General features: G+C 20.4%; 8 protein-coding genes across 8 annotated transcripts; all 8 read right to left on the bottom strand.

Moving 5' to 3' along the window:
• Positions 1-201: 201 nt before the first annotated feature.
• Positions 202-1270, bottom strand: PY17X_0949101 (PIR protein; the record flags this gene model as incomplete). The annotated part of the gene is made up of 3 exons (XM_022957068.1): positions 202-267; positions 356-1123; positions 1256-1270. 3 exons carry the CDS (start codon positions 1268-1270, stop codon positions 202-204), a joined length of 849 nt encoding a protein of 282 aa, XP_022811054.1.
• Positions 1271-3500: 2230 nt separating this feature from the next.
• Positions 3501-4533, bottom strand: PY17X_0949001 (PIR protein; the record flags this gene model as incomplete). Its single annotated transcript, XM_022957075.2, has 3 exons — positions 3501-3566; positions 3652-4398; positions 4519-4533. 3 exons carry the CDS (start codon positions 4531-4533, stop codon positions 3501-3503), a joined length of 828 nt encoding a protein of 275 aa, XP_022811055.2.
• Positions 4534-7132: 2599 nt separating this feature from the next.
• Positions 7133-8240, bottom strand: PY17X_0948901 (PIR protein; the record flags this gene model as incomplete). The annotated part of the gene is made up of 3 exons (XM_022957081.1): positions 7133-7198; positions 7288-8088; positions 8226-8240. 3 exons carry the CDS (start codon positions 8238-8240, stop codon positions 7133-7135), a joined length of 882 nt encoding a protein of 293 aa, XP_022811056.1.
• A 2501-nt stretch (positions 8241-10741) lies between these two features.
• On the bottom strand, positions 10742-11774 carry PY17X_0948801 (uncharacterized protein; the record flags this gene model as incomplete). Its single annotated transcript, XM_724766.1, has 3 exons — positions 10742-10807; positions 10892-11641; positions 11760-11774. The coding sequence occupies 3 exons, from the start codon at positions 11772-11774 to the stop codon at positions 10742-10744; spliced, it is 831 nt and encodes a 276-aa protein (XP_729859.1).
• Positions 11775-14034: 2260 nt separating this feature from the next.
• Positions 14035-15227, bottom strand: PY17X_0948701 (PIR protein; the record flags this gene model as incomplete). Its single annotated transcript, XM_022957089.1, has 3 exons — positions 14035-14121; positions 14227-15075; positions 15213-15227. 3 exons carry the CDS (start codon positions 15225-15227, stop codon positions 14035-14037), a joined length of 951 nt encoding a protein of 316 aa, XP_022811057.1.
• A 2840-nt stretch (positions 15228-18067) lies between these two features.
• PY17X_0948601 (PIR protein) lies at positions 18068-19159 on the bottom strand (the record flags this gene model as incomplete). The annotated part of the gene is made up of 3 exons (XM_022957095.1): positions 18068-18133; positions 18222-19007; positions 19145-19159. 3 exons carry the CDS (start codon positions 19157-19159, stop codon positions 18068-18070), a joined length of 867 nt encoding a protein of 288 aa, XP_022811058.1.
• A 2275-nt stretch (positions 19160-21434) lies between these two features.
• On the bottom strand, positions 21435-22453 carry PY17X_0948501 (PIR protein; the record flags this gene model as incomplete). The annotated part of the gene is made up of 3 exons (XM_022956776.2): positions 21435-21500; positions 21584-22318; positions 22439-22453. The coding sequence occupies 3 exons, from the start codon at positions 22451-22453 to the stop codon at positions 21435-21437; spliced, it is 816 nt and encodes a 271-aa protein (XP_022811026.2).
• A 2556-nt stretch (positions 22454-25009) lies between these two features.
• On the bottom strand, positions 25010-26172 carry PY17X_0948401 (uncharacterized protein; the record flags this gene model as incomplete). The annotated part of the gene is made up of 3 exons (XM_720585.2): positions 25010-25075; positions 25166-26023; positions 26158-26172. The coding sequence occupies 3 exons, from the start codon at positions 26170-26172 to the stop codon at positions 25010-25012; spliced, it is 939 nt and encodes a 312-aa protein (XP_725678.2).
• Positions 26173-26679: the final 507 nt, after the last annotated feature.

The raw sequence follows: 26679 nt of genomic DNA, 5'->3' as shown, positions 1-26679 counted from the left end.
TTAATGTTTAAATTATAAAAAATTAAATAAAGATATAATACTTAGCTCTAACCCGAATATGGGTTCCATAAACATAACCCTGACCCTATAACTTAAAAACAATATAAAAACTATGATCAAAAATTACTCCCCAATAGACAGTTTCTTAAAATACATCAATCTGCATACTCGGAATAATTTATTAATGATCCATTTTCTTCTTTATTTTTTTAGCTTTTCTCTTAAATGTTGTTTTTGACCTCGTTTCCGAAATCCAAATAACGAATACTAATATAAAATGAAGAAATATATGATTTTGTTTGTTATTGTTTGCATATATATAATGAAAATAATTTTTTAATTCCTTATTATTTACCTTATAAGCAATTCCCAAGAAAATTGGTATTGCAACTAATATCGATAAAATTGGAATTAATTTGCTTGTTATCGAACTTGATGTAGCTTCAGAAACATGTTCAGAAATTATTTTTTTTATATCTGGAGTGGATGGAAATTTTTTACATTTTTTTTTTAAATTGTCATAATCAGTTAATAAATTAATCAATACATAAAAATAGCGGATATTTTCACCAATGTTATGATCTATGATAATTTTTTTATATGTTTCAACAAATTGATTAGCCTTTTCTAAACTATTATCGCAATTTGAGCTTTCTGCATCAAACTCAATATATATGTCACATAATGTACTAAATGCATCATATAATTTAGATATAATGCTCATATCCATACTTAAAATATAATTATTTCTATCTATAAGATCCTTATAATTTTTATAAGCAGTAACATCATCTATATTCTTATTATACTTCTTACCACCATTTATATATTTATTATAAAAACTCGTTCTATTGTCAGCTTCATTACTTTCGATCAGGCTTAACACATAACTTAACCATATCAAAATGTATTGAACAATATAGATGTTTCCTTTTGCAGCATCTTCAAACGCAGACTTATCCTTAAACAATGTATCAAAAATATGTAAAAACCTAGCATTAATTTTACCTGCATTATCATCACATTCTACATCATTACAGTAATCATTATCATTTGTAAATTGATAGATTATACCATCGTCCGAATTGGAAATCACGTTCCTTAAAGGAAGTAACGTTTGACACTAAGAAAGCAGTTAAAAACAATTAATAAAAACAAGAATTATTAAAAATTTTATTAAAATAAAGTTTAATGATATTTATATGTAATATAAAAAAATGTAAAGGAAACTATTATTATTAAAAAATGCATATACCACTTCCTTATTCATTATAATGGGGGGTTATTTTTGATTTGTAAATTGAGTAGAAGCATGTTCTTTTATATGTACTGTACCAAATATGTGACGCAAATGTTTTAACCCTATATATAACAGCTGTATGTAGTTAAATATATTATATGTTTTTCAATAATTAAATTAATATGGAATAATAAAATAACGTTATTACTAAAGAAATGTTGTATTTGTGTTTATGCTAATTAGCTAAGTTACCTTAAATAGAGAGTTGCTTAATACAATTTTTATTAAATATATATGTAATGAATTTTATACAAAAAATGATATTCTTACTAACATCTGGTATATCTTTATTATAAAAATGGATATCCTTCTATAAAGAATTTAAAGTATGTTTGAACATAGAAAAGGAATATATTTATATCTTATGTTTTAATGATTTCAATTCTAAAACTTAAATACTGTATAAATCTAAAAAAATAAAAATTATATTATTACTATAATCCTTAAAATATATTAAACTTTTATATATTTGCTTCTAATACTATATACAATGCTTTATTAAAATTATAATGTTTTCAAATTAAGTTATGTTACTTACATCTCTATGCAAATTATATAAATTTATATTGTTCTTAATGAATGTAGATAAATTCATAATCCATTTTAATGAGTTCGATAACTTTATTTTTATTCCTATATACTTCAATTTAGAAGTATATCTTATTGGGCAATTTTATAATATATTTTGCCATATTTTCCATTCTTTAAAACAATTTGCACTGAACCCGTATTTATAAGCTTAAATAAATCTTTGAATGCATATTATTTTTAAAATAATACTTAGTAGATATTAAACATATAAAAAATTAATAAGTATTAATGCAAATTTTAAAGTATAATAGAAAAATATGTTTAATTAGGTTGTTATATTGCCTTTAAGAGGAGAGAGATAAGATATATTGCTCTTTTAATATATAAATTTAGATAAATATTCATTAAATGTTCTACATAATTCATTTTTATCTTATATATTTTATTTGTTTAGTTATCAATGTATATACATTCAAATAATTTATTAAAAATTCTATATTTTATTAATTTTACAAAAAACAATAATAATATAATACGCGTTAATATTGAATAATAAAATGATATTTAATATTAATTAAGTATTTAACTATTTCTCCATTAATCCATATTTTTAGAATATAAAACTACAAATTCCAAATTGAATAATTAACAAATATATAATGTATTATTATGTCTTTTAGATAAAATTAATATTAAATTATATGAAAGTTTCACAATAAAACAATATTTTAATATTAACTATTGGTAATTTCTAGATTATATGTATAGGCATATAATAATGCATCATATCTATAATATTAAACTATATTGATATACTTATATTTATTTTTTAACTATTTTAAAATATAATATATTTATACCTCAAAAATTAAAAATTAATAGTGATTAATATAATGTTCTACCTTTATGATAAGTTAAAGCGTACAAATTAACTTCTATTAATACAAGAAGATAATAATAAATACAATTAAAAATTAAAAAAATCTTAGAAGCATAATAATATTTTATAGATAATGTTGTATTGTCGATTCTCGATCGATATTTATGAATCTATATTTTATGAATATCTATTATATATTGGTAATATGCTTAATTAACATTAAAAATATAATCATTAATATGAATCGAGTTATAATTATACTTTAATAATAAAATTATTATATTGTTCGGTTATAAAAATAAGATTTAAATTAAAATAAATATGATGCAAATAATAAGTTTTACTAAATAAAATTATCATTAAATAAAGAAACATATTATGATATGCATAATTCAATATAACCACATATTAACTTTTATATAGACAATTATGATATAACATAATATGAATTAATATATAGTCAATATATATATTATAACTTATGAAAAAATGTTATACAACCCCATTTATATTAGCTTATCCCCATTTTGTGTTGAATATTTGAGCATCATCTCTTGATTAAACATACGGGATGATACATATATTAAATTAGTGTTTAAGTTATAAAAAATTAAATGCAATGTAATACTTAGCCCTAACCCGGATATGGGTTCCACAACATAAAAACTATATAAACATTATGCAAAAATTATTTCGAAATAGACAATTTCTTAAAATATATAAATCATTGTTACTATTCCTGAAATAGCCACTACTCTTCGAATAATATATTAATGATCAGTTTCTTCTTTATTTTTTTAGCATTTCTCTTAAATGTTGTTTTTGAGATCGTTTCCGAAATCCAAATAACGAATACTAATATAAAATGTTAAGAAGCGTACGGTTGTTCATTAATGTTTACATATATATAATATATTTTTTTTAATTCCTTATTATTTACCTTATAAGAAACTCCCAATAAAATTGATGTTGTAACAAATATAATTGCAATTGTAATTAGTATATTTTTTGTTACTGAACTTCGTGGACAAGCTACAAGTGGTGAGATATGACTACATTTAGCACTATATTTATGTTCAAAAATTTGATAATCTATTGATAAACTAGACCATAGTTTAGAATATAAATATCCTTTAGTAATATCAAAAGAATTTTTAAGTTTTTCATATTTTTCAAAAAATTCTCCAGCACTTTCTAAACATGTCTTGCACTGAGTATTTTTTTCTGGACCAAATTCACTATACATGTTAAATAATGATTTAAATGGATCATAAAAATTAGATATATCTTTAATATTCATATTCATCGATTTTATTTTTTTTTCTATAACACCCTTATTAATATTTTTACTAGTATCAGAAGTTATATGTTTATCATAACAACTATTTGCTTCTATATAATCAGTATAAAACTCGTTTGATATGATCGTTTCATCTTCTTTTTTTTGATTTAGTTTATAACTTAACCATAAAATAGCGTATTCAACAAGTTTTTCACTATCTATATTTTCATCATTAATATCATTAAACATATTTAGTAACATTATAAAACCAGAGATAATCTTTTCTTCATCACTACTACAGTTACAATCAGAGAAAAACATATTTAATGTATTCCCAGAAATATTTGTTCCCGAGTTGTTCGGATCATCAACAAAATATGTATCGATCGTATTAATTGATTCCCACTACGAATATATTTTGCGAATTAAACAAAAGAATGTATTAATATAAATGTTACTAAAACGAAAATTAATATAATTTGTAGGATTGCAACATACGAATAATATAAGAAAAAAGATATATACCACTTTATAAGACATTATAATGAAATTCTGTTATAATTTGGAGATTATGCGGGGTGATGTTATTTATATATATTCTATAAAATATATGTTATATTTACTTAATCTCTTTACGTAGCACTTATCTTTCGTTAGACATATTATTCTTAATTTTAACTTCATATAAAATAATAGTACATTAGTATTACTAAAATATTATACTTATTTTATGACATTTATCTAAAATATCTTAAATAGAGGGTTGCTTACACACTTTTCCATATGTATATATGATGCATTTTATACAAAAAATATTATTCTTACTAACATTTGGTATAATTTTATTATAAAATTAATATACCTTTATAATGAATTTAAAAAATATATACTTATACATATGTTTTAATATCCAAGATAAATGACGTCATAAAACTTAAATAATGCACAAATATAAAAAGTTAAAAAAGTTATTATTATTACAATCCTTAAAGTATATAAATAATTATTTAATAAGATAGACTAAATACTTATACACTTGTTTCTAATACTATATACCATGTTTTATTAAAATTATAGTATTTATAAAGTTGTATTGTTCCATTTTCTATGCAAAATACATAAATTTATATTGTTTTTAATGAATGTAGATAAATTAAAAAATAATTTTAATGCGTTAAATAACTTTATTTTTATTCCAATATACCTTATTGGATAATTTTATAATATATTTTACGCATAATTTCCACGGTTTAAAACGACAATTAGCACTGAACCCGTATTTATAACCTTAAATAAGTCTTTGAGTTCATATTGTTTTTAAAATCATACTTAGTATATACTAAATATTAACATATAAATAACTATTATGTAAATTTTAAAGTATAATAGAAAACTATGTTTGATTATGTCATTATTTTACCCTTTAATAGGAGAGAGATAAGATATATTAGCCTTTAATATATATATTTATATAAATATTTGCTAAATATTATACATAATTTTATCTTATATATTCTATTGTTATAGTTAATGTATATCATTCAAATAATTTATTAAAAATTCTATATTTTATTAATTCTATGATACAGTAATGTTGTTTTGAATTATAAAATGATTATTCACTAAACACTAATGTGAATAATAAAATACCATTTAACATGAATTGGGTCTTTAACCATTTCACCATTGATTCATATTTTTAGAATATTAAACCACATATCCCAAATTGGATCTTTAACAAATATATAAAAATGATACATTTATAATGTATTATTATGTGTCTTTTTGATAAAATTAATATTTAATTATATGAAATTTCCACAATAAAACAATATTTTAATATTAATTATTGGTATAGTATTTTATTATATTATATATATAGATGTATAATAATAACTCTATTCTATCTTTCATATTATTTACATTTGTTAAAACAAAATATAACATTAAATTTTATTAATATACTTATATTTTGTCTTTTAACTACTTTAAATATAATTTATATATATTTCAAAACTATAAAGCTTAAAAATTAATAGTGATTAATCTAATATTATACCTTTATAGTAAATAAATTAATGTATATATAACTATTTCTATCAACATTAATTAAAACTTTAACATAAAATGATACTATATATAATCGAAGGTTAAAAGGATAGTATGCCTATATCTATAATGTAATCTTTATTATTATACATATTTTTATTATATTATTAAAAATGGTAGATGTATAAAACATTTTTTATAGACATTGTTGTATTGTCGAACCTCGATTAATATTTTTTGAATCTATATTTTATTATTATCTATTATGCATTGAGAATATGTTTAATTAATGTTAAAAACACACATATTAATGTGAAGGTATATTATAATGTAGATGAATATTCAAAATGAATTTTATTATAATTCATATCCAACTTCATATATAATATTATTATACTGTTCGGTTATCAAAATACGGTTTAAATTAAAACAAATGATACAAATAATAAGTTTTACTAAATAAAGTGTTTTATCAAATAAAGAAACATATTGTGTTATGCATAATTCAATATAGCTTTGGGTTATCAAGCTTTATATAATAAATAATTATGACATATCATAATATGAATTAATATATGCAATATAGACATTTTTTTTTAATCATATAAAATCGATATGAACACCCAATTATATATATTATAACTTATGAAAAAATGTTATGTGGTCCTTTTCATATTATATTATGCCCTTTGGGGTTGCATATTTTAACTTTTGAACTTTATTTCCTGATTAAACATATAGGGATGATGCATATATTTAATTAGTGTTTAAATTATAAAAAATTAATACAATGTAATACTTAATCTTATCCCGAATATGGGGTTCACAAACACAACCCTGACCCACAACATAAAAACTGTTTAAAAATTATACAAAAACATTATAAAATTATTATAACTATACATATATAACATTATATATTATTGATTATATTTAATTATTATTATAGACCAAATAATTATGTTCAAAAATTATGGTAAACAATTATTTATTTTCAAATAGGCAGTTTCTTAAAATATATCAACCATTATTAATATTCCTGAAATAGTCACTACTCTTCGAATCATATATTAATGATCCATTCTCTTCATTATTTTTTTAGCTTTTCTCTTATTTGTTGTTTTTGAAATCGTTTCCGAAATCCAAATAACGAATACTAATGTAAAAATGGTAAACATATTAATATTTTTTGATAATCGTATATAAGTAATCATGTAAATAATTTATAAATTCCTTATTATTTACCTTATAAGAAATTCCTAAAAGAAATCCTATTATACCAATTATCGATAAAACTGGAATTAATTTGTTTGTTATCGACGAACTTGATGTAGCTTCAAATTTTTGTCCAGAATCTTGTACACTATTTTCTTTTATTTTTATCGGTGAAAGGGATTGAATATCGTTACAATCAACGTTACTACTATTACAAAATTCTTTAAAATTATTATAATCGTTTGACAATGTAGACAATACTTGATAATAAGGACTATCTTCAGTAATATCAGAAACCTCATTAAGTTCATTGTATTTTTCAACAAATTTGTTAGCATTTTCTAAATAGCTCTTATCTGTTGTGTCGTTTGCATTAAGTTCAGTGTACATGTTACATAATGGTTTAAATGCAGCATAAAATTTAGAAATATTTTCAATATTAATAGTCATCAAATTTTTTTTTTTATTTATAAGTTCAATATAACTTTTACACCCCGTAAAATCAACTGTAGACTTTTTATACTCTTCGCCTTTATTTATATATTCATCATAAAATGTATTTACATTGTTGATGTTATTATCATTTTTTAGGTTTAGCATATAACTTAACCATATGATAATGTAATCAGCAATATTGATATCACTTTTTTTATTTTTCACAAATAATTGGTCAAGCAACCATAAACATCCAGCATTTATTTTATCGAGATCAGTATTGCATTTCTGATTAGGGCAATAATTCTTAATATTCCCATTTTGATGAAAATCGTGTGTTGTAGATTTTCCTAATTCATCGGGGTAAAATGCCCTTAAAGTACTAAACCTTGTACACTAAGAAAACAATTAAAAAAGTATAATAAAAATATATATTAATGAAATTCTTATAAAGTAAAATTTAATGATTTTTATAGCCAATATATTATCGACAAATACAAGGAAAATCAAATTTTATTAATAAATACAGATACCAAAACAATGTCCATTGTAATATTATTTTGTTTATAATATGTATATTATGTAGCATCATATTATTTTATATGTTTTACGCTTAATAAATGACAAAATAATTGAACTTTAATATAAAATTATATGTGGTTAATCATGTTATTATCATTTTTAATATCAATTTAAATATAATATAGAACAATATATATGTTTATGGTAATTAGGTAAATTGCCTTATTTTGGGGGTTGTTTAATACATTTTATATCATATGTATATATAATACAATTTTGCATAAATTATTATTCTTAATACCTCTCCGTATAATTTTATAATAATTATAAATATATCATCTTATATATATGCTTTAATATAGAAAATAAACAACGTCATATCTTTTGTTTTAATAAGTGGTGCCCCCAAAGTAATATACTGCACAAATCGAAACAATTAAGAAATACATTATTACTATAACCCCTAAAAGTATATAAATAGTTGTATTTTTAAATATGCTAAATACTTATATACTTTTTTCTTATAATATATATATAGTTTTTTCTAAAATTATAACATTTACAAAATAAGTTGCATTGATCCCTTTTTTAATTGCACATATATAATATTATTATTATTTTTATTTAATATATATGAATTCTAATTATGTTTAACATTTTCAATAACTTTATTTTAATTCCTACATACTTCAATTTAGAAGTATACCTTATCGGATAATTTACAATATATTTTACGCATCTTTTCCACTGTTAAAACAATTAGAACTGAAACCATATTTATAAGCTTAAATAAGTCTTTGAATGCATATTATTTTTAAAATAATACTTAGTAAATATTAACAAATAAATAAGTATTGATGCAAATTTTAAAGTATAATAGAAAACTATGTTTAATTAGGTTATTATATTTCACTTTAAGAGGAGAGAGATAAGATATATTTTCTCTTTTAATATATAAATTTATATAAATATTCGTTAAATTTTCTAGATTTTCATTTTTATCTTATATATTTTATTTTTATAATTATCAATTTATATACAATCAGATAATTTATTAAAAATTCTATAATTTATTAATTTGATGAAAAAACAATACTATTTTGAATTATAAAATATGATTCATTAAACAATGATAATATAATATGGAATAATAAAATGACATTTATCGTGAATTCAGGCTTTAGCCTTTCTTTATATAACCAGTTTTTTAGAATATAAAACCACATATCCAAAATTGGATCTTTAACAAATATATAATCATTGATATCTTTATAATGTATTATTTGTCTTTTCGAAAAAAATAATATTTAATTATATTAAGTTTTCACAATAAAATAATATTTAATATAAGTTATTCATAGAGTATTTTGTTAGATTATATATATAGGCGTATAATAATAACGCTATTCTATCTTTCATATTATTTATAATTATCAGAACAAACTATAACATTAAATTTTATTAATATACTTATATTTTGTCTTTTAAATACTTTTAATATATATTTCCAATTTGTATATACTTCAAATTTACAAGTTTAAAAATTAATAATGACTAATCTGTTATTATATCTTTATGATAAATAAATTAAAACATATAAAGCATCTTCTATTAATACTAATTAATTTTAATAAAAATCTAAAGGAAGCACAAAAAAATAATAGTAACTACAATTAATAATTAAAAAATATTGTATATATAGTGTATTTTTTATGTATTATTAAAAATGTTAGAAGCATAATAATATTTTATAGACAATGCTATATTGTCGATTCTCGATCGATATTCTATGCATCTATATTTTATAAATATCTATTATATATTAGTAGTGTGTTTAATTAATCTTAAAACCAACGTATTAACATGAATATATATTGTAATGTAGATGAATATTCAAAATGAACCATCTTATAATTAATACCTAACCTCATATATAATCCTATTATTAAAGTTATGTTGACGTAATGTAATTTAAAACAAATATGATACAAATTATAAGCTTTACTAAATAAAATATTTCATCAAATAAAGAAACATATTATGATATGCATAATTCAATGTATCTCTGGGTTATCAAGGCTTATATAATAGGAAATTATGATGTTTCATAATACAACTTCATATATAGTCAATGTCTATATTAATATATGCAATATAGACATTTTTTTTAATCATATTAAATCGGAATGAACCCTCAATTATATATATTGTAATTTATGAAAAAATGTTATGTGGTCCCTTTCATATTGATGGCAGTACCCCTTTTTTGGTTGCATATTTAGGCTTCAGCTCTATATTAAAAATGCAGGATGGTACATATATTAAATTAGTGTTTAAATTATAAAAAATTAAGTAAAATACAATACTTAGCCCTAACCCGAATATGGGTCCCACAACATAAAAACTATATAAAAATTATGCAAAAATTACTTCGAAATAGACAATTTCTTAAAATATATCAACCATTATTACTATTCCTGGAATAACCAATACTCTTTGAATAATATATTAATGATCAGTTTCTTCTTTATTTTTTTAGCATTTCTCTTAAATGTTGTTTTTGAGATCGTTTCCGAAATCCAAATAACGAATACTAATGTAAAATGTTAAGAAGCGTACGGTTGTTCGTTAATGTTTGCATATATATAATATTTTTTTTTAATTCCTTATTATTTACCTTATAAGAAACTCCCAATAAAATTGATGCTGCAACAAATATAATTGCAATTGTAATTAGTATATTTTTTGTTACTGAACTTCGTGGACAAGCTACAAGTGGTGAGACATTCCTACATTTAACACTATATTTTTTTTCATAATTTTTATAATCATTTGATAAACTAGACAATAGTTGATAATAAGAACTTCCTTTATTAATATCTAAAGCATTTTTAAGTTTTTCATATTTTTCAAACAATTCTCTAGCATTTTCTAAACATGTCTTGCATTCAGTATTTTCTTCTGGATCAAATTCACTATACATGTCACATAATGATTTAAATGCATCATAAAAATTAGATATATCTTTAATATCTATATTCATCGATATTATTTGTTTTTTTATAACATCCTTTTTAATCTTATCATCATTTTTAACACCTATATTCTCATTATAACAACGATTTGTTTCTATATGTTTGGTATAAAATTCGCTTAATGTAGTGGTTCCATTTTGTGTTTTTTGATTTAGTTTATAACTTAACCATAAAATAGCGTATTCAGCAAGTTTATCACTATCTAAATTCTCACTACTAACAATACCATTAAATAAAGATAGCAATGTTATAAACTCAGAGGTAAGTTTTGGGTCATCATTGCTACAGTTATTATAAGAGAATAATCTATTTAATAAACTTCCAGAAGTATGTTCTCCCGTTATTGTCGAGTCATCAACAAAATAATTATCAATCTCATTAATTATACCAAACTACGAATATATTTTGCGAATTAAACAAAAAATGTATTAACATAAATGTTACTATAATTAAAATTAATATAATTTATAAGAATGCAACATACGAATAATATAAGAACACGATATATACCAATTCCTTAGACATTATAATGAAATTCTGTTATAATTTGGAAACTATGTGGGATAATATTATTTATATATATTGTATAAAATATATGTTATATTTACTTAAGCTCTTTATGTATCAGTTATCTTTCGTTAGACATATTATTCTTAATTTTAACTTCATATAAAATAATAATAAATTAGTATTACTAAAATTATATTATACTTATTTTATGACATTTAGCTAAACTATCTTAAATAGAGGGTTGCATAATACATTTTATACAAAAAATACTATTCTTACTAACATTTGGTATAAATTTATTATAAAAATGGATATATTTTTATAATGAATTTAAAAAATATATACTTATACATATGCTTTAATATAGAATACAAACAACGTCATAAAACTCAAATACTGCACAAATATAAAAAATTAAGAAAGTTATTATTATTAGAATCCTTAAAGTATATACTTATTTCTTATAATATATATTATAGTTTTTTCTAAAATAATAGCATTTTCAAATTTAGTTACATGCTCCACTTTCTATGCAAAATATATAAATTTATATTATTTTTATTTAATATAGATAAATTAAAAAATAATTTTAATGCGTTAAATAATTTTATTTTATTCCTACATATTCTAATTGAGAAGTATTCTCTATTGGGTAATTTTATAATATTTTTTCCCATCTTTTCCACTCTCTAAAACACCAATTAGCACTGAACCCGTACTTATCAATATATTTATAAGATTAAATAAATCTTTGAATGTAGATTGATTTTAAAATAATACATAGTAAATATTAAATATTACACATAAATAAGTATTGACGAAAATTTTAAAGTATAATAGAAAACTATGTTTAATTAGGTTGTTATATTCCACTTTAAGAGAAGAGAGATAAGATATATTTATTCTTTTAATATATAAATTAAATATTCGCTAAATGTTTTGCACTGCTCATTTTTATCTTACATATTTATTGATATAGTTATCAATGTATGTACATTCAAATAATTTATTAAAAATTCTATATTTTATTAATTATATGGTAACGTAATGTTTTAGATTAAAAAATGAGTATTCAATAAAAACTAATAATATAATAAGAATTAATATGGAATAATAAATTGACATTTAACATGAATTGAGTCTTTATCATTTTATCCATGAATCCAAATTTTTATAATATAAAACTACAATTTCTAAATTGAATCTTTAACAAAAATATAATCATTGATATCTTTATAATGTATTATTTGTCTTTTCGAAAAAAATAATATTTAATTATATTAAGTTTTCACAACATAACAATATTTCAATATTAGTTATTGGTAGACCATTTTACTAGTTTATATGTATAGGCGTATAATATTAACGTTATTCTATCTATCATATTATTTATAATTATTATAACAAAATATAATTCGAAATTTTATTAATATACTTATATTCTATTTTTTAAATCTTTTAAAATATTATTTATTTATACCTCAAAATATAAAGTTTAAAAATTAATAGTGATTAATATATTATTATACCTTATGGCAATAAATTAAAACGTATAAAACAACTTTTATTATTACTAATTTTAATCAAATGTAAAATATAAAAAGATAATAGTAACTACAATTAAAACTTAAAAAAATATTATATATAGTTCAATTTTTTATGTATTACTAAAAATGTAGAAGAATAATAATATTTTATAGATAACGTTGTATTGTCGAATATCGATCGATATTCCATGCATCCATATTTTATGAATATCTATTATTATAGCTCAGTTGGATAACATGATTTAAATCAAAATAAATATGATACAAGTTATAAATTTTATTAAATAAAATTTTCATTAAATAAAAAAACATATTATGATATGCATAATTCAATATGCCTATGGGTTAACAAGTCTTATACAATGACGGTTATTATATAGAAAATATATATATTAATATATGCAATATAGAAATTTTATTTTAATCATATTGAATCGGCATGAACACTCAATTATATATATTATAACTTATAAAATATGTTACGCAATTCATTACATATTAGCTTATTCCCCTTTTTGGTTGCATATTTGGGCTTTCGAACTTTATCTTGTGATTAAACATACGAAATGATACATATATTTAATTCGTGTTCAAATTATAAAAATTAAAGATATATTACTTAACCCTAACCCGAATATGGGTTCACAAACACAACCCTGACCCACAATATAAAAATTATATAAAATTATGTAAAAATTACTTCCAAATAGACAATTTCTTAAAATATATTAATGATTCACTCTCTTCTTTATATTTTTTAGTTTTTCTCTTAATTTTTGCTTTTGAAATCGTTTCCGAAATCCAAACAACGAATACTAATATAAAATATTAAGAAACATATGATTTTTTTGTTAACGTTTGGATATATTTAATGAAAATAATATTTAAAACGCTATATTTTTTAACTCTTTATTATTTACCTTATAAGAAATTCCTAAAAAAAATGCTATTGCACCAAATATCGATAAAACTGTAAATAATTTGTTTCCTATCGATGAGCTTGATGATACATCTTGAGAAATTTGTTCTAATCTTTGTAAAGGTTGTTCAGGATTTTGTTTAGAATTTTCTACACAATTTTTGGGTTTTTCTATCGCTTGGAAGGATAAATTGGAACATTTAACATCACTATGTTTCTTTTTAAAATCATCATAATCATTTGATAAAGTACACAATAGTTTATTACGGGAACTGTCATTAGTAATACTAGAATCTCCATTAAGTTCATTATATTTTTTAACAAATTCATCAGCATAATTCAAACATTTATCACAATTTGGTTTCGTTTCGTTAAATGCATTATACATGTTACATAATGATTTAAATGGAGCATAAAATTTAGACAATTTTTCATTAGTAATATTCATCAAATCATTTTTTTTATATATAAGATCATCATAATTACAACCATCAACACCATCTATAGTATTTTTATACTTATCTTGATTTTTTATATATATTTCATAAAAATTTTTTAGAATGTTTCCTTTTTTATCCTTTAGGTTTAACATATGACTTAACCATATGATAATGTATTCAACAGCATTGATATAATTTTTTGCATTATCCTTAAACACACCAGAACTTCCAAAGAATTTATTAAACAAAAATAAACATCCAGCATTAATTTTATCGAGAGGATGATCATGATCACATTTATCTTTAAAACAATAACTATTTAAAAAATTACCATCTTTAAATTCATGATATTCATTAGCCTTGGTCAATGTATCGGGAAAACCCTCCCATACACTCAGAAAGCTTTCACACTAAGAAAACATTTAAAAACAGTTATTAGAAATGTATATTATTGAACATTTTATTAAAATAAAGTTTAATGATATTTAAATATAATACAATATCAAAACATGTAAAGGAAATTATTATTATTAACAAATGTATATACCACTTGCTTATTCATTATGATGGAGTTTTATTTTTGATTTGTAAATTTAGTAAAATCATGCTGTTTTATATACACTGCTCCCAATATGTGACGCAAATAATTTAACCCTATAAACAACAGCTGTCTGTAGTTAAATATATTATAAGTTTTTCAATAATTAAATTAATATAAAATAATAATACATTAGTATTACTAAAATCATATTATACTTATTTTATGACAATTAGATAAATTACCTTAAATAGAGGATTGATTAATACTGTTTTGATTAAATATAGATATGATGCATTTTATGCAAAAAATTTTATTCTTACTAACATATGGTATAACTTTATTATAAAAATAGATATACTTTTATAAAGAATTTAAAGTATGTTTGAACATATGAAAGGAATATATTATATCTTCTGTTTTAATGATTGCCCTTCTAAAACTTAAATACTATATATAACTAAAAAATAAAAAGTTATATTATTACTATAATCCTTAAAAGTATATAAATAGTTATTTTTTAAGATATATTAAATTTTTATATATTTGTTTCTTATGATATATACCAATATTTTATTAAAATTATAACATTTATAAAATAAGTTGCATTGTTCTCTTTTTAATTGCATATACGTAATTTTAATGTTGTTTTTATTTAATATATATAAATTAAAAAATGATTTTAATGCATTAAATAGCTTTATTTTTATTCCTATATATTTCAATTTATAAATATACCTTATTAGGTAATTTTATAATATATTTTGCACATCTTTCTCACGGTTTAAAACGACAATTAGCACTGAAACCGTATTTATAAGCTTAAATAAGACTGTTAATGTATATTGTTTTTATAATCATACTTATTAAATATTAAATATATGACACATAAATTAGTATTGATACAAATTTTAAATTATAATAGAAAACTATATGTATTAGATTGGTATATTGCACTTTGAGGGGAGAGATAAGGGAAGTATGTTTTTTTAAGACAAGGATGTAGTCATATAAGATTTATTTATTCTACATATTTTAATTATATTTTCTACCTTTAAAACTTTCAATTAATGTACATATTAAATTTAATCATTAATAATGACTTAGAATTATTTTCTAAATATATAATTTACTTTTATATTTTATAATAAACTATATTTAGTTTTATGATGAAAAACTATATTTTTAAGTAAACTATAGAATTATTAATATTATTTTGCTTGATAATGTTAGTTTTAATATTATCACATTAAAGACATACTTAGTTGAAGGCTATTATATTTCATATGATGTTTTCTGCATAAAATTTTATTCTTATTAAAAGTTTAATAATATATATAATTAATATATACCAACGTATTCAAATCAAATGAATTTAATGATATGTTCGTATTTAATACTTTATTGTTATTACTATTATTATTGTTACTGCTATTTCACTGTATAGTACAACGGAATAATTAATGCGCTTAATCAAAATACTTTAAATCAATTAGTAATTTTTTTGTTTCATTGTTTTAAAGTATAGTATTTAGAACATATTATTTCGTAATAACAATATATTTAAATTATAAATTTAGAGTTTTTATATACATAATAACCTAATAAAAATATTATTAATTCAAATTAAATTAATTATTACATACTTTTTATATATACTATTCATTAATATATAATTGTATATGCTTCCCAAGTTTAACATACTTCAGTATTATTAATTGGTATAATATCTTACTAGTTTATATGTATAAGTATATAATAATAAAGATATTATATCTATCAAATTATTTACAATTATTATAACAAACTATAATATTAAATTTTATTAATATATTTATATTTTTTCTTTTAACTATTTTAAAATATAATTTATTTATACCTTAAAATATAAAATTTAAAAATTAATAATGATTAATCTATTATAATACCTTTATGATAAATAAATTAATGTATACAGAATTATTTCTATAATTTGAATTTAAAGCTTTAGCATAAAATGAAACTATATATAATCGAAAGTTAAAAGGATAGTATGTCTATATCTATAATGTAGTTATTAATATGTATATTTTTATTGTATTACTAAAAATGTTAGATACATAAAAAATCTTTTATAGATATCGTTGTGTTGTTGAATCTCGATCGATATTTTATACATCTATATTTTATGACTACCTATTATATATTGGTAAGTGTTTAATTAACAATATAAATATACCCATTAACCTGAAGGTATATTATAATGTAGGAAACCGTTTCAAATGAATCAAATTATAATTATACTCCAATATATAAAATTATTATACTGTTCGTTTATAAAAATACGATTTGAATCAAAATAAATATGATACAAATAATAAGTTTTGCTAAATAAAATGTTTTATCAAATAAAGAAATACATTGTGTTATGTATAATTCAATATAGTTATTATTATCAAGTCTTATATAATAAATAATTATGATATATCATAATATGAATTAATATATGCAATATAGGCATTTTATTTTAATCGTATTAAATCCATATGAACACTCAATTATATATATTATAACTTATAAAATATGTTATGTAACCCCTTCCACATTAATGGTTATATCCACTTTTTGGTTGCATATTTAGATTTTATATGTGATTAAACATACGGGATGATACATATATTTAATTAGTGTTCGAATTATAAAAAATAAAATAAAGGTGTAATACTTAGCCCTAACCCGAATATGGGTTCCATAAACATAACCCTGACCCTATAACTTAAAAACAATATAAAAACTATGATCAAAAATTACTCCCCAATAGACAGTTTCTTAAAATACATCAATCTGCATACTCGGAATAATTTATTAATGATCCATTTTCTTCTTTATTTTTTTAGATTTTCTCTTAAATGTTGTTTTTGACCTCGTTTCCGAAATCCAAATAACGAATACTAATATAAAATGAAGAAATATATGATTTTGTTTGTTATTGTTTGCATATATGTAATGAAAATAATTTTTTAATTCCTTATTATTTACCTTATAAGCAATTCCCAAGAAAATTGGTATTGCAACTAATATCGATAAAATTGGAATTAATTTGCTTGCTATCGACGAACTTGATGATGCAACTTCACAAACATGTTGTTCAGAAATTATTTTTGTTATATCTGGAATGGGTGGGAAAATATCACAATTTTTTTTTAAATTGTCATAATCAGTTAATAAATTAATCAATACATAAAAATAGCGGATATTTTCACCAATGTTATGATCTATGATAATTTTTTTATATGTTTCAACAAATTGATTAGCTTTTTCTAAACTATTATCGCAATTTGAGTTTTCTCCATTAACCCCAATACAAATGTCACATAATGTACTAAATGCATCATATAATTTAGATATAATGTTCTTATCCATACTTAAAATATAATTATTTCTATCTATAAGATCCTTATAACCTTTATACCCAACAATATAATCTATATTATTAGTATACTTACCACCGGCATTTATATATGTATTATAAAAATGCTTTCTATTGTCATCTTGATTACTTTCGATCAGGCTTAACACATAACTTAACCATATCAAAATGTATTGAACAATATAGATGTTTCCCTTTGCCTCCGTTTCAAACGCAGACTTATTCTTAAAGAATTCATCAAAAATATATAAACATCTAGCATTAACTTTATCGGTATCATTATCACAATTTCCATTAGTACAGTGATTTTTGAAATCTACATCATCTGTAAATCGATAGCTTACAACATTGTCCGAATTGGTAATCACGTTCCTTAAAGGAGCGAACGTTTTACACTAAGAAAACAGTTAAAAACAATTAATAAAAACGCGAATTATTAAAAGTTTTATTAAAATAAAGTTTAATGATATTTATATGTAATGCAATATCAAAAAATGTAAAGGAAACTATTATTATTAAAAAATGCATATACCACACTATCATTCATTATAATGGGATTTTATTTTTGATTTGTAAATTGAATAAAACCATGCTGTTTTATATACACTGCATCAAATATGTGACGCAAATACTTTGGCCCTATATATAACAACTGTCTGTAGTTAAATATATTATAAGTTTTTCAATAATTAAATTAATATAGAGTAATAATATAATATTATTACTAAAGGAACGTTTTATTTCTTTTTGTGACAATTAGCTAAATTACCTTAAATAGAGGGTTTTTTAATACACTTTTGACTAAATATATGATGCATTTTATACAAAAAGACTATTATTAATAAAATATGGTATAACTTTATTATAAAAATGGATATCTTTCTATAAAGAATTTAAAGTGTTTTTGAACATAGAAAATGAATATATTTATATATTATGTTTTAATGATTGTCCTTCAAAAACTTAAATACTGTATAAATATAAAAAATTAAAAATTATATTATTACTATAATCCTTAAAATATATAAATAGTCATTTCTTAAAACATATTAAATAATTATACACTTGTTTCTAATACTATATATCATGTTTTATTAAAATTATAGTATTTTCAAATTAAGTTGCATTGTTTCCTTTCTATGCAATTATATAAATTTATATTGTTTTTAATGAATGTAGATAAATTCAAAATTTATTTTAATGTGCTCAATAACTTTATTTTTATTCCTATATACTTCAATTTAGAAGTATATCTTATTCGGCAATTTAATAATATATTTTGTCATATTTTCCATTCTTTAAAACAATTTGCACTGAACCCGTACCTATAAGCTTAAATAAGTCTTTGAATGCATATTATTTTTAAAATATTGCTTAGTAAATATTAACATATGAATAAGTATTATTAATATTTTAAAGTATAATAGAAAACTATGTTTAATTAGGTTGTTATATTACCTTAAGAGGAGAGAGATAAGATATATTGCTATTTTAATATATAAATTTAGATAAATACTCATTAAATGTTCTACATAATTCATTTTATCTTATATATTTTATTTGTTTAGTTATCAATGTATATACATTCAAATAATTTGTTAAAAATACTATATTTTATTAAATCTACAAAAAACAATAATAATATAATACGCATTAATATTGAATAATAAAATGATATTTAATATTAATTAAGTATTTAACTCTTTTTTCATTAATCCATATTTTTAGAATATAAAACTACAAATTCCAAATTGAATAATTAACAAATATATAATGTATTATTATGTCTTTTCGATAAAATTAATATTAAATTATATGAAGGTTTCACAATAAAACAATATTTCAATATTAGTTATTGGTAGAATATTTTATATTTTATATTTATAGGCATATAATAATGCATCATAACTATAATATTAAACTTTATTAATATACTTATATTCTATTTAACTATTATAAAATATAATATATTTATACCTAAAAATATAAAATATAAAATTTAAAAATTAATAGTGATTAATATAATGTTCTACCTTTATGATAAGTTAAATATGGAGCAACTTCTATTAATACAAGAAGATAATAGTAACTACAATTACAACTTCAAAAAATGTTAGAAGCATAACAATAATTTATAGATTATGTTATATTGTCGATTCTCGATCGAAACTCTATACATCTATATGTTATGAAAATCTATTATACATTAGTAGTGTACTTAATTAACATTAAAAATATAATCATTAATATGAATCGAGTTATAATTATATTCTGATAATAAAATTATTATACTGTTCGGTTATAAAAATACGATTTAAATAAAAATCAATATGTCACAAATAATAAGTTTTACTAAATAACATTTTCATTAAATAAAGAAACATATTATGATATGCATAATTCAATATAACCACATATTAACTTTTATATAGGCAATTATGATATAGCATAATATGAATTAATATATGTAATATAGTTATTTTACTTTAATCATATTAAATATATATTGACACTCAATTATATATATTATAACTTATGACCAAATATGATGTAACCATTTTCATATTAATAGCAATGCTCCTTTGGGAGTACATATTTTTAACTTCATCTAGAAATTAAACATACGGGATGATACATATATTAAATTAGTGTTTAAGTTATAAAAAACTAAATGCAATATAATACTTAGCCCTAACCCCAATATGGGTTCCACAACATAAAAACTATATAAAAATTATACAAAAATTATTTCCAAATAGACAGTTTCTTAAAATACATCAATCATCATATTCAGAATAATTTATTAATGATCAGTTTCTTCTTTACTTTTTTAGATTTTCTCTTAATTTTTGTTTTTGAAATCGTTTCCGAAATCCAAATAACGAATACTAATATAAAATGTTAAGAAGCGTACGGTTGTTCGTCAATGTTTACATATATATAATATTTTTTTTAATTCCTTATTATTTACCTTATAAGAAACTCCCAATAAAATTGATGATGCAACAAATATAATTGCAATTATAATTAGTGTATTTTTTGTTACTGAACTTCGTAGACAAGATACAAGTGGTGGGCCATTAATACATGCTAAACTATTATAACTATTTTCAAAATTTTTATAATCTTTTGATAAACTTAACCATAGTTGTAAATAAGAACTTCCTTTAGTAATATCAAAAACATTTTTAACTTTTTCACATTTTTCAAAAAATTCTCCAGCATTTTCTAAACATTTATTGCATTCAGTATCTGTTTTTGCACTAATTTCAATATACATGTTACATAATGATTTAAATGCATCATAAAAATTAGATATATCTTTAATATCAATATCCATCGATCTTATTTTATTTTCTATAAAATCCATATTAATATTATCATTATTATTATTATATATTTTATCCTTATAAAAATCATTTGTTTCTATATGTTTAGTATAAAAATCGTTTAATGTGGTGGTTCCATTTTCTTTTTTTTGATTTAGTTTATAACTTAACCATAAAATAGCGTATTCAAAAATTTTATCACTTTCTAAACTTTCAAGATTATTTAGTAACGTTATAAAACCAGAGATAATCTTTTCTTCATCACTACTACAGTTACTACCAGGGCAATACGTACTTAAAAAACTTCCAGAAATATCTTCTCTCGGGTTGTTCAGATCATCAAAAAAATATTTATCAATATCATTAATTATACCACACTACGAATATATTTTGCAAATTAAACAAAAGAATGTATTAATATAAATATTACTAAAATGAAAATTAATATAATTTATAGGAATACAACATACGAATAATATAAGAAAAAAGATATATACCTCATTATAAGACATAATGAAATTCTGTTATAGTTTGGAGATTATGCGGGGTAATGTTATTTATATGTATTGTATAAAATATATGGTATATTTACTTAATCTCTTTACGTATCAGTTATCTTTCGTTAGACATATTATTCTTAATTTTAACTTCATATAAAATAATAATACATTAGTATTACTAAAATCATATTATACTTATTTTATGACATTTGGATAAACTATCTTAAATAGAGGGGTGCTTATACACTTTGCCATATGTATATATGATGCATTTTATGCAAAAAATACTATTCTTACTAACATTTGGTATAACTTTATTATAAAAATGGATATACTTTTATAATGAATTTAAAAAATATATACATATGCTTTAATATCGAAGATAAATGACGTCATAAAACTTAAATAATGCACAAATATATAAATTTAAGAAAGTTATTATTATTACAATCCTTAAAGCATATAAATAGTCTTTTTTAAAAATATATTAAATACTATATACTTGTTCCTAATAATATATAGTATAGTCTTTTCTAAAATTGTAATATTTACAAAGTTGTATTGTTCCATTTTATATCCCCAATACATTAATTATATTGTTTTTAATTAATGTAGATAAATTAAAAAACAATTTTAATGTGTTAAATAACTTTATTTTTATTCCCATATACCTTATTGGATAATTTTATAATATATTTTACGCATAATTTCCACGGTTTAAAACGACAATTAGCACTGAACCCGTATTTATAACCTTAAATAAGTCTTTAAGTTCATATTGTTTTTAAAATCATACTTAGTAGATATTAAATATTAACATATAACTAACTATTATGTACATTTTAAAGTATAATAGAAAACTATGCGTAATTATGTTGGTTTATTATCCTTTAATAGGAGAGAGATAAGATATATTAGCTCTTTAATATATATATTTATATAAATATTTCCTAAATACTATGCATTGTTCATTCTTATCTTATATATTTATTGTTATAGTTATCAATGTATATCCATTCAAGTAATTTATTAAACATTCTATATTTTATTAATTCTACGATAAAACAATCCTGTTTGTGATTAAATACGATTCATTAAACAATAATAAAATAACATTTAACATAAATTGAGTTTTTAACATTTTCCCCATTGATTCATATTTTTAGAATATTAAACCACATATCCCAAATTGAATCTTTAACATATATATAGCATTGATACCTTTATAATGTATTGTTATGTGTCTTTTCGATAAAATTAATATTTAATTATATGAAGTTTCCACAATAAAATAATATTTAATATAAGTTGTTCGTAGAGTATTTTGTTAAATTATATATATATAGGCGTATAATAATAACGTTATTCTATCTTTCATATTATTTATAATTATCAGAACAAACTATAACATTAAATTTTATTAATATACTTATATTTTGTCTTTTAACTATTTTAAATGTAATATATGTATACCTCAAAATATAAAATTTAAAAATGAATAGCGATTATTCTAATATTATACCTTTATAGTAAATAAATTAATGTATATAGAACTATCTCTATTATTTGAATTTAAAACTTTAGCATAAAATTATATTATATATAATCGAAAGTTAAAAGGATAGTATGCCTATATATATAATGTAATTATTTATTAATGTACATATTTTTATTGTATTATTAAAAATGTTAGATGCATAACATGCCTGTTATAGATAATGTTGTATTGTCGAACCTCGATTTATATTATATGAATATCTATTATATATTGGTAATATGTTTAATTAATATTAAAAATATACTCATTAGCCTGAAGGTATATTATAATGTAGATGAATATTCAAAATGAATTTTATTATAATTCATATCCAACTTCATATATAATATTATTATACTATTCGGTTATCAAAATACGATTTAAATTAAAACAAATGATACAAATAATAAGTTTTACTAAATAAAGTGTTTTATCAAATAAAGAAACATATTGTGTTATGCATAATTCAATATAGCTATGATTATCAAGCTTTATATAATAAACAATTATGACATATCATAATATGAATTAATATATGCAATATAGACATTTTTTTATTCATATTAAATCGATATGAGTACTAAATTATATATATTATAACTTATGAAAAAATGTTATGTGGTCCTTTTCATATTAGATTATGCCCTTTGGGGTGCATATTTTAACTTTTGAACTTTATTTCCTGATTAAACATATACGGATGATGCATATATTTAATTAGTGTTTAAATTATAAAAAATTAATACAATATAATACTTAATCCTATCCCGAATATGGGTTCCGCAACATAAAAACTATATAAAAATTATGCAAAAACAGTATAAAATTATTATAACTATACATATATAATATTACATATTATTGATTATATTATTTAATTATTCTTATAGACCCAATAATTATGTTCAAAAATTATGGTGAAAAATTATTTATTTTCAAATAGACAATTTCTTAACATATATCAATCATTATTACTATTCCGGAAATAATCACTAATCTTCGAATCTTATGTTAATCATCCATTTTTTTCTTTATTTTTTTAATTTTTCTCTTAAATGTTGTTTTTGAGCTCGTTTCCGAAAGCCAAATAACGAATACTAATATAAAAATGGTAAACATATTATATATTTTTTGATAATCGCATATAAGTAATCATGTAAATTATTTATAAATTCCTTATTATTTACCTTATAAGCAATTCCCAAGAATATTGGTATTGCAACAATTATCGATAAAACTGGAATTAATTTGTTTGTTACCGACGAACTTGATGGTGTAACTTTAGAACTTAGTTCATAACTCGTTTCAGAACTCGGTTCAGAAATTTGTGTTGTTTTTATATCTGAAAGTAGCGGAATATCGCTACAATTGGCATTAATTCTAATACAATATTTTTTAAAATTATTATAATCATTTGATAATGTAGACAATACTTGACAATAGACGCTATCTTTAGTATTATTATGATCGTTGTTAAGGTTTTCGTATTTTTTAACAAATTCATTAGCATTTTTTAAATATTTCTTATCTTTTCTGTCGCTTGCACTAATTTCAGTATACATGATACATAATGATTTAAATGCATCATACAATTTAGGCACATACTCAAAATTAACATTCAACAATTCCTTTTTTGTATCTATGATTCCCTTATAATTTGTATATCCCGTTATTCCTTTTAATAAACTACTACAACTTGCACCATTATTATCACAATTAATATAATATGGATTATTTTTTATATGTTTAGTATAAAAATCATTTAAATTGTTGATTCCATCATACTTCTTTTGATTTAATTTATAACTTAACCATATAATAATGTATTCAAGAATATTGATATTTTTTTTATTTTTCACAAACAATTGCTCAAACAACCATATACATCCACCATTTATTTTATCGAGATCAGTCATACATTCTGTTTTCCCTGATTCTCTATTAGAGCAATAATTCTTAATGTTCCCTAAAGTATTAATATCACTAGTTGTACCTTTGCTTAAGTCATCGGGTAAAAAGGTTCTCAATGTATCAAACCTTTTACACTAAGAAAACATTTAAAAAGGTATAATAAAAATATATGTTAACGAAACTCTTATAAAATAAAATTTAATGAATTTTATAATATAACATCGAAAAATATAAGGAAAAGCAAATTTTATTAAAAAAAATTATATACCAGGGTATAATCCATTGTAATTTTATTTTGTTTATAATATGTAGATTATGTAATATCATATTATTTTACATATTTTACGCTTAATAAATGACAAAATAATTGAACCATAATATATAATTGTCTGTGGTTAAACATGTTATTATTATTCGTAATATCAATTTAAATATAATATAGAACAATATATATGTTTATGGTAGTTATATAAATTGCCTTATTTTGGGGGTTGTTTAATACATTTTTTATCATATGTATATATAATACAATTTTGCATAAATTGTTATTCTTAATACCTTCCGGTATAATACTATCATAAAATTAGAGTGATATTGTAATGGGTTTAAAATATTTCTTCTTATACATGTTCTTTAATATAGAAAATAAACGTCATATCTTTTGTTTTAATAAGTGGTGCCCCAAAAGTAATCTACTGCACAAATCGAAACAATTAAGAAATCCATTATTACTATAACCCCTAAAACTATATAAATAATTGTATTTTTAAATATGTTAAATACTTATATA

This window comes from Plasmodium yoelii (assembly GCF_900002385.2).
Source record: "Plasmodium yoelii strain 17X genome assembly, chromosome: 9".
NCBI lineage: Eukaryota > Apicomplexa > Aconoidasida > Haemosporida > Plasmodiidae > Plasmodium > Plasmodium yoelii.
The sequence above is the reverse complement of the archived record's forward strand: the minus strand, read 5'-3'. Positions and strand labels throughout refer to the sequence as shown.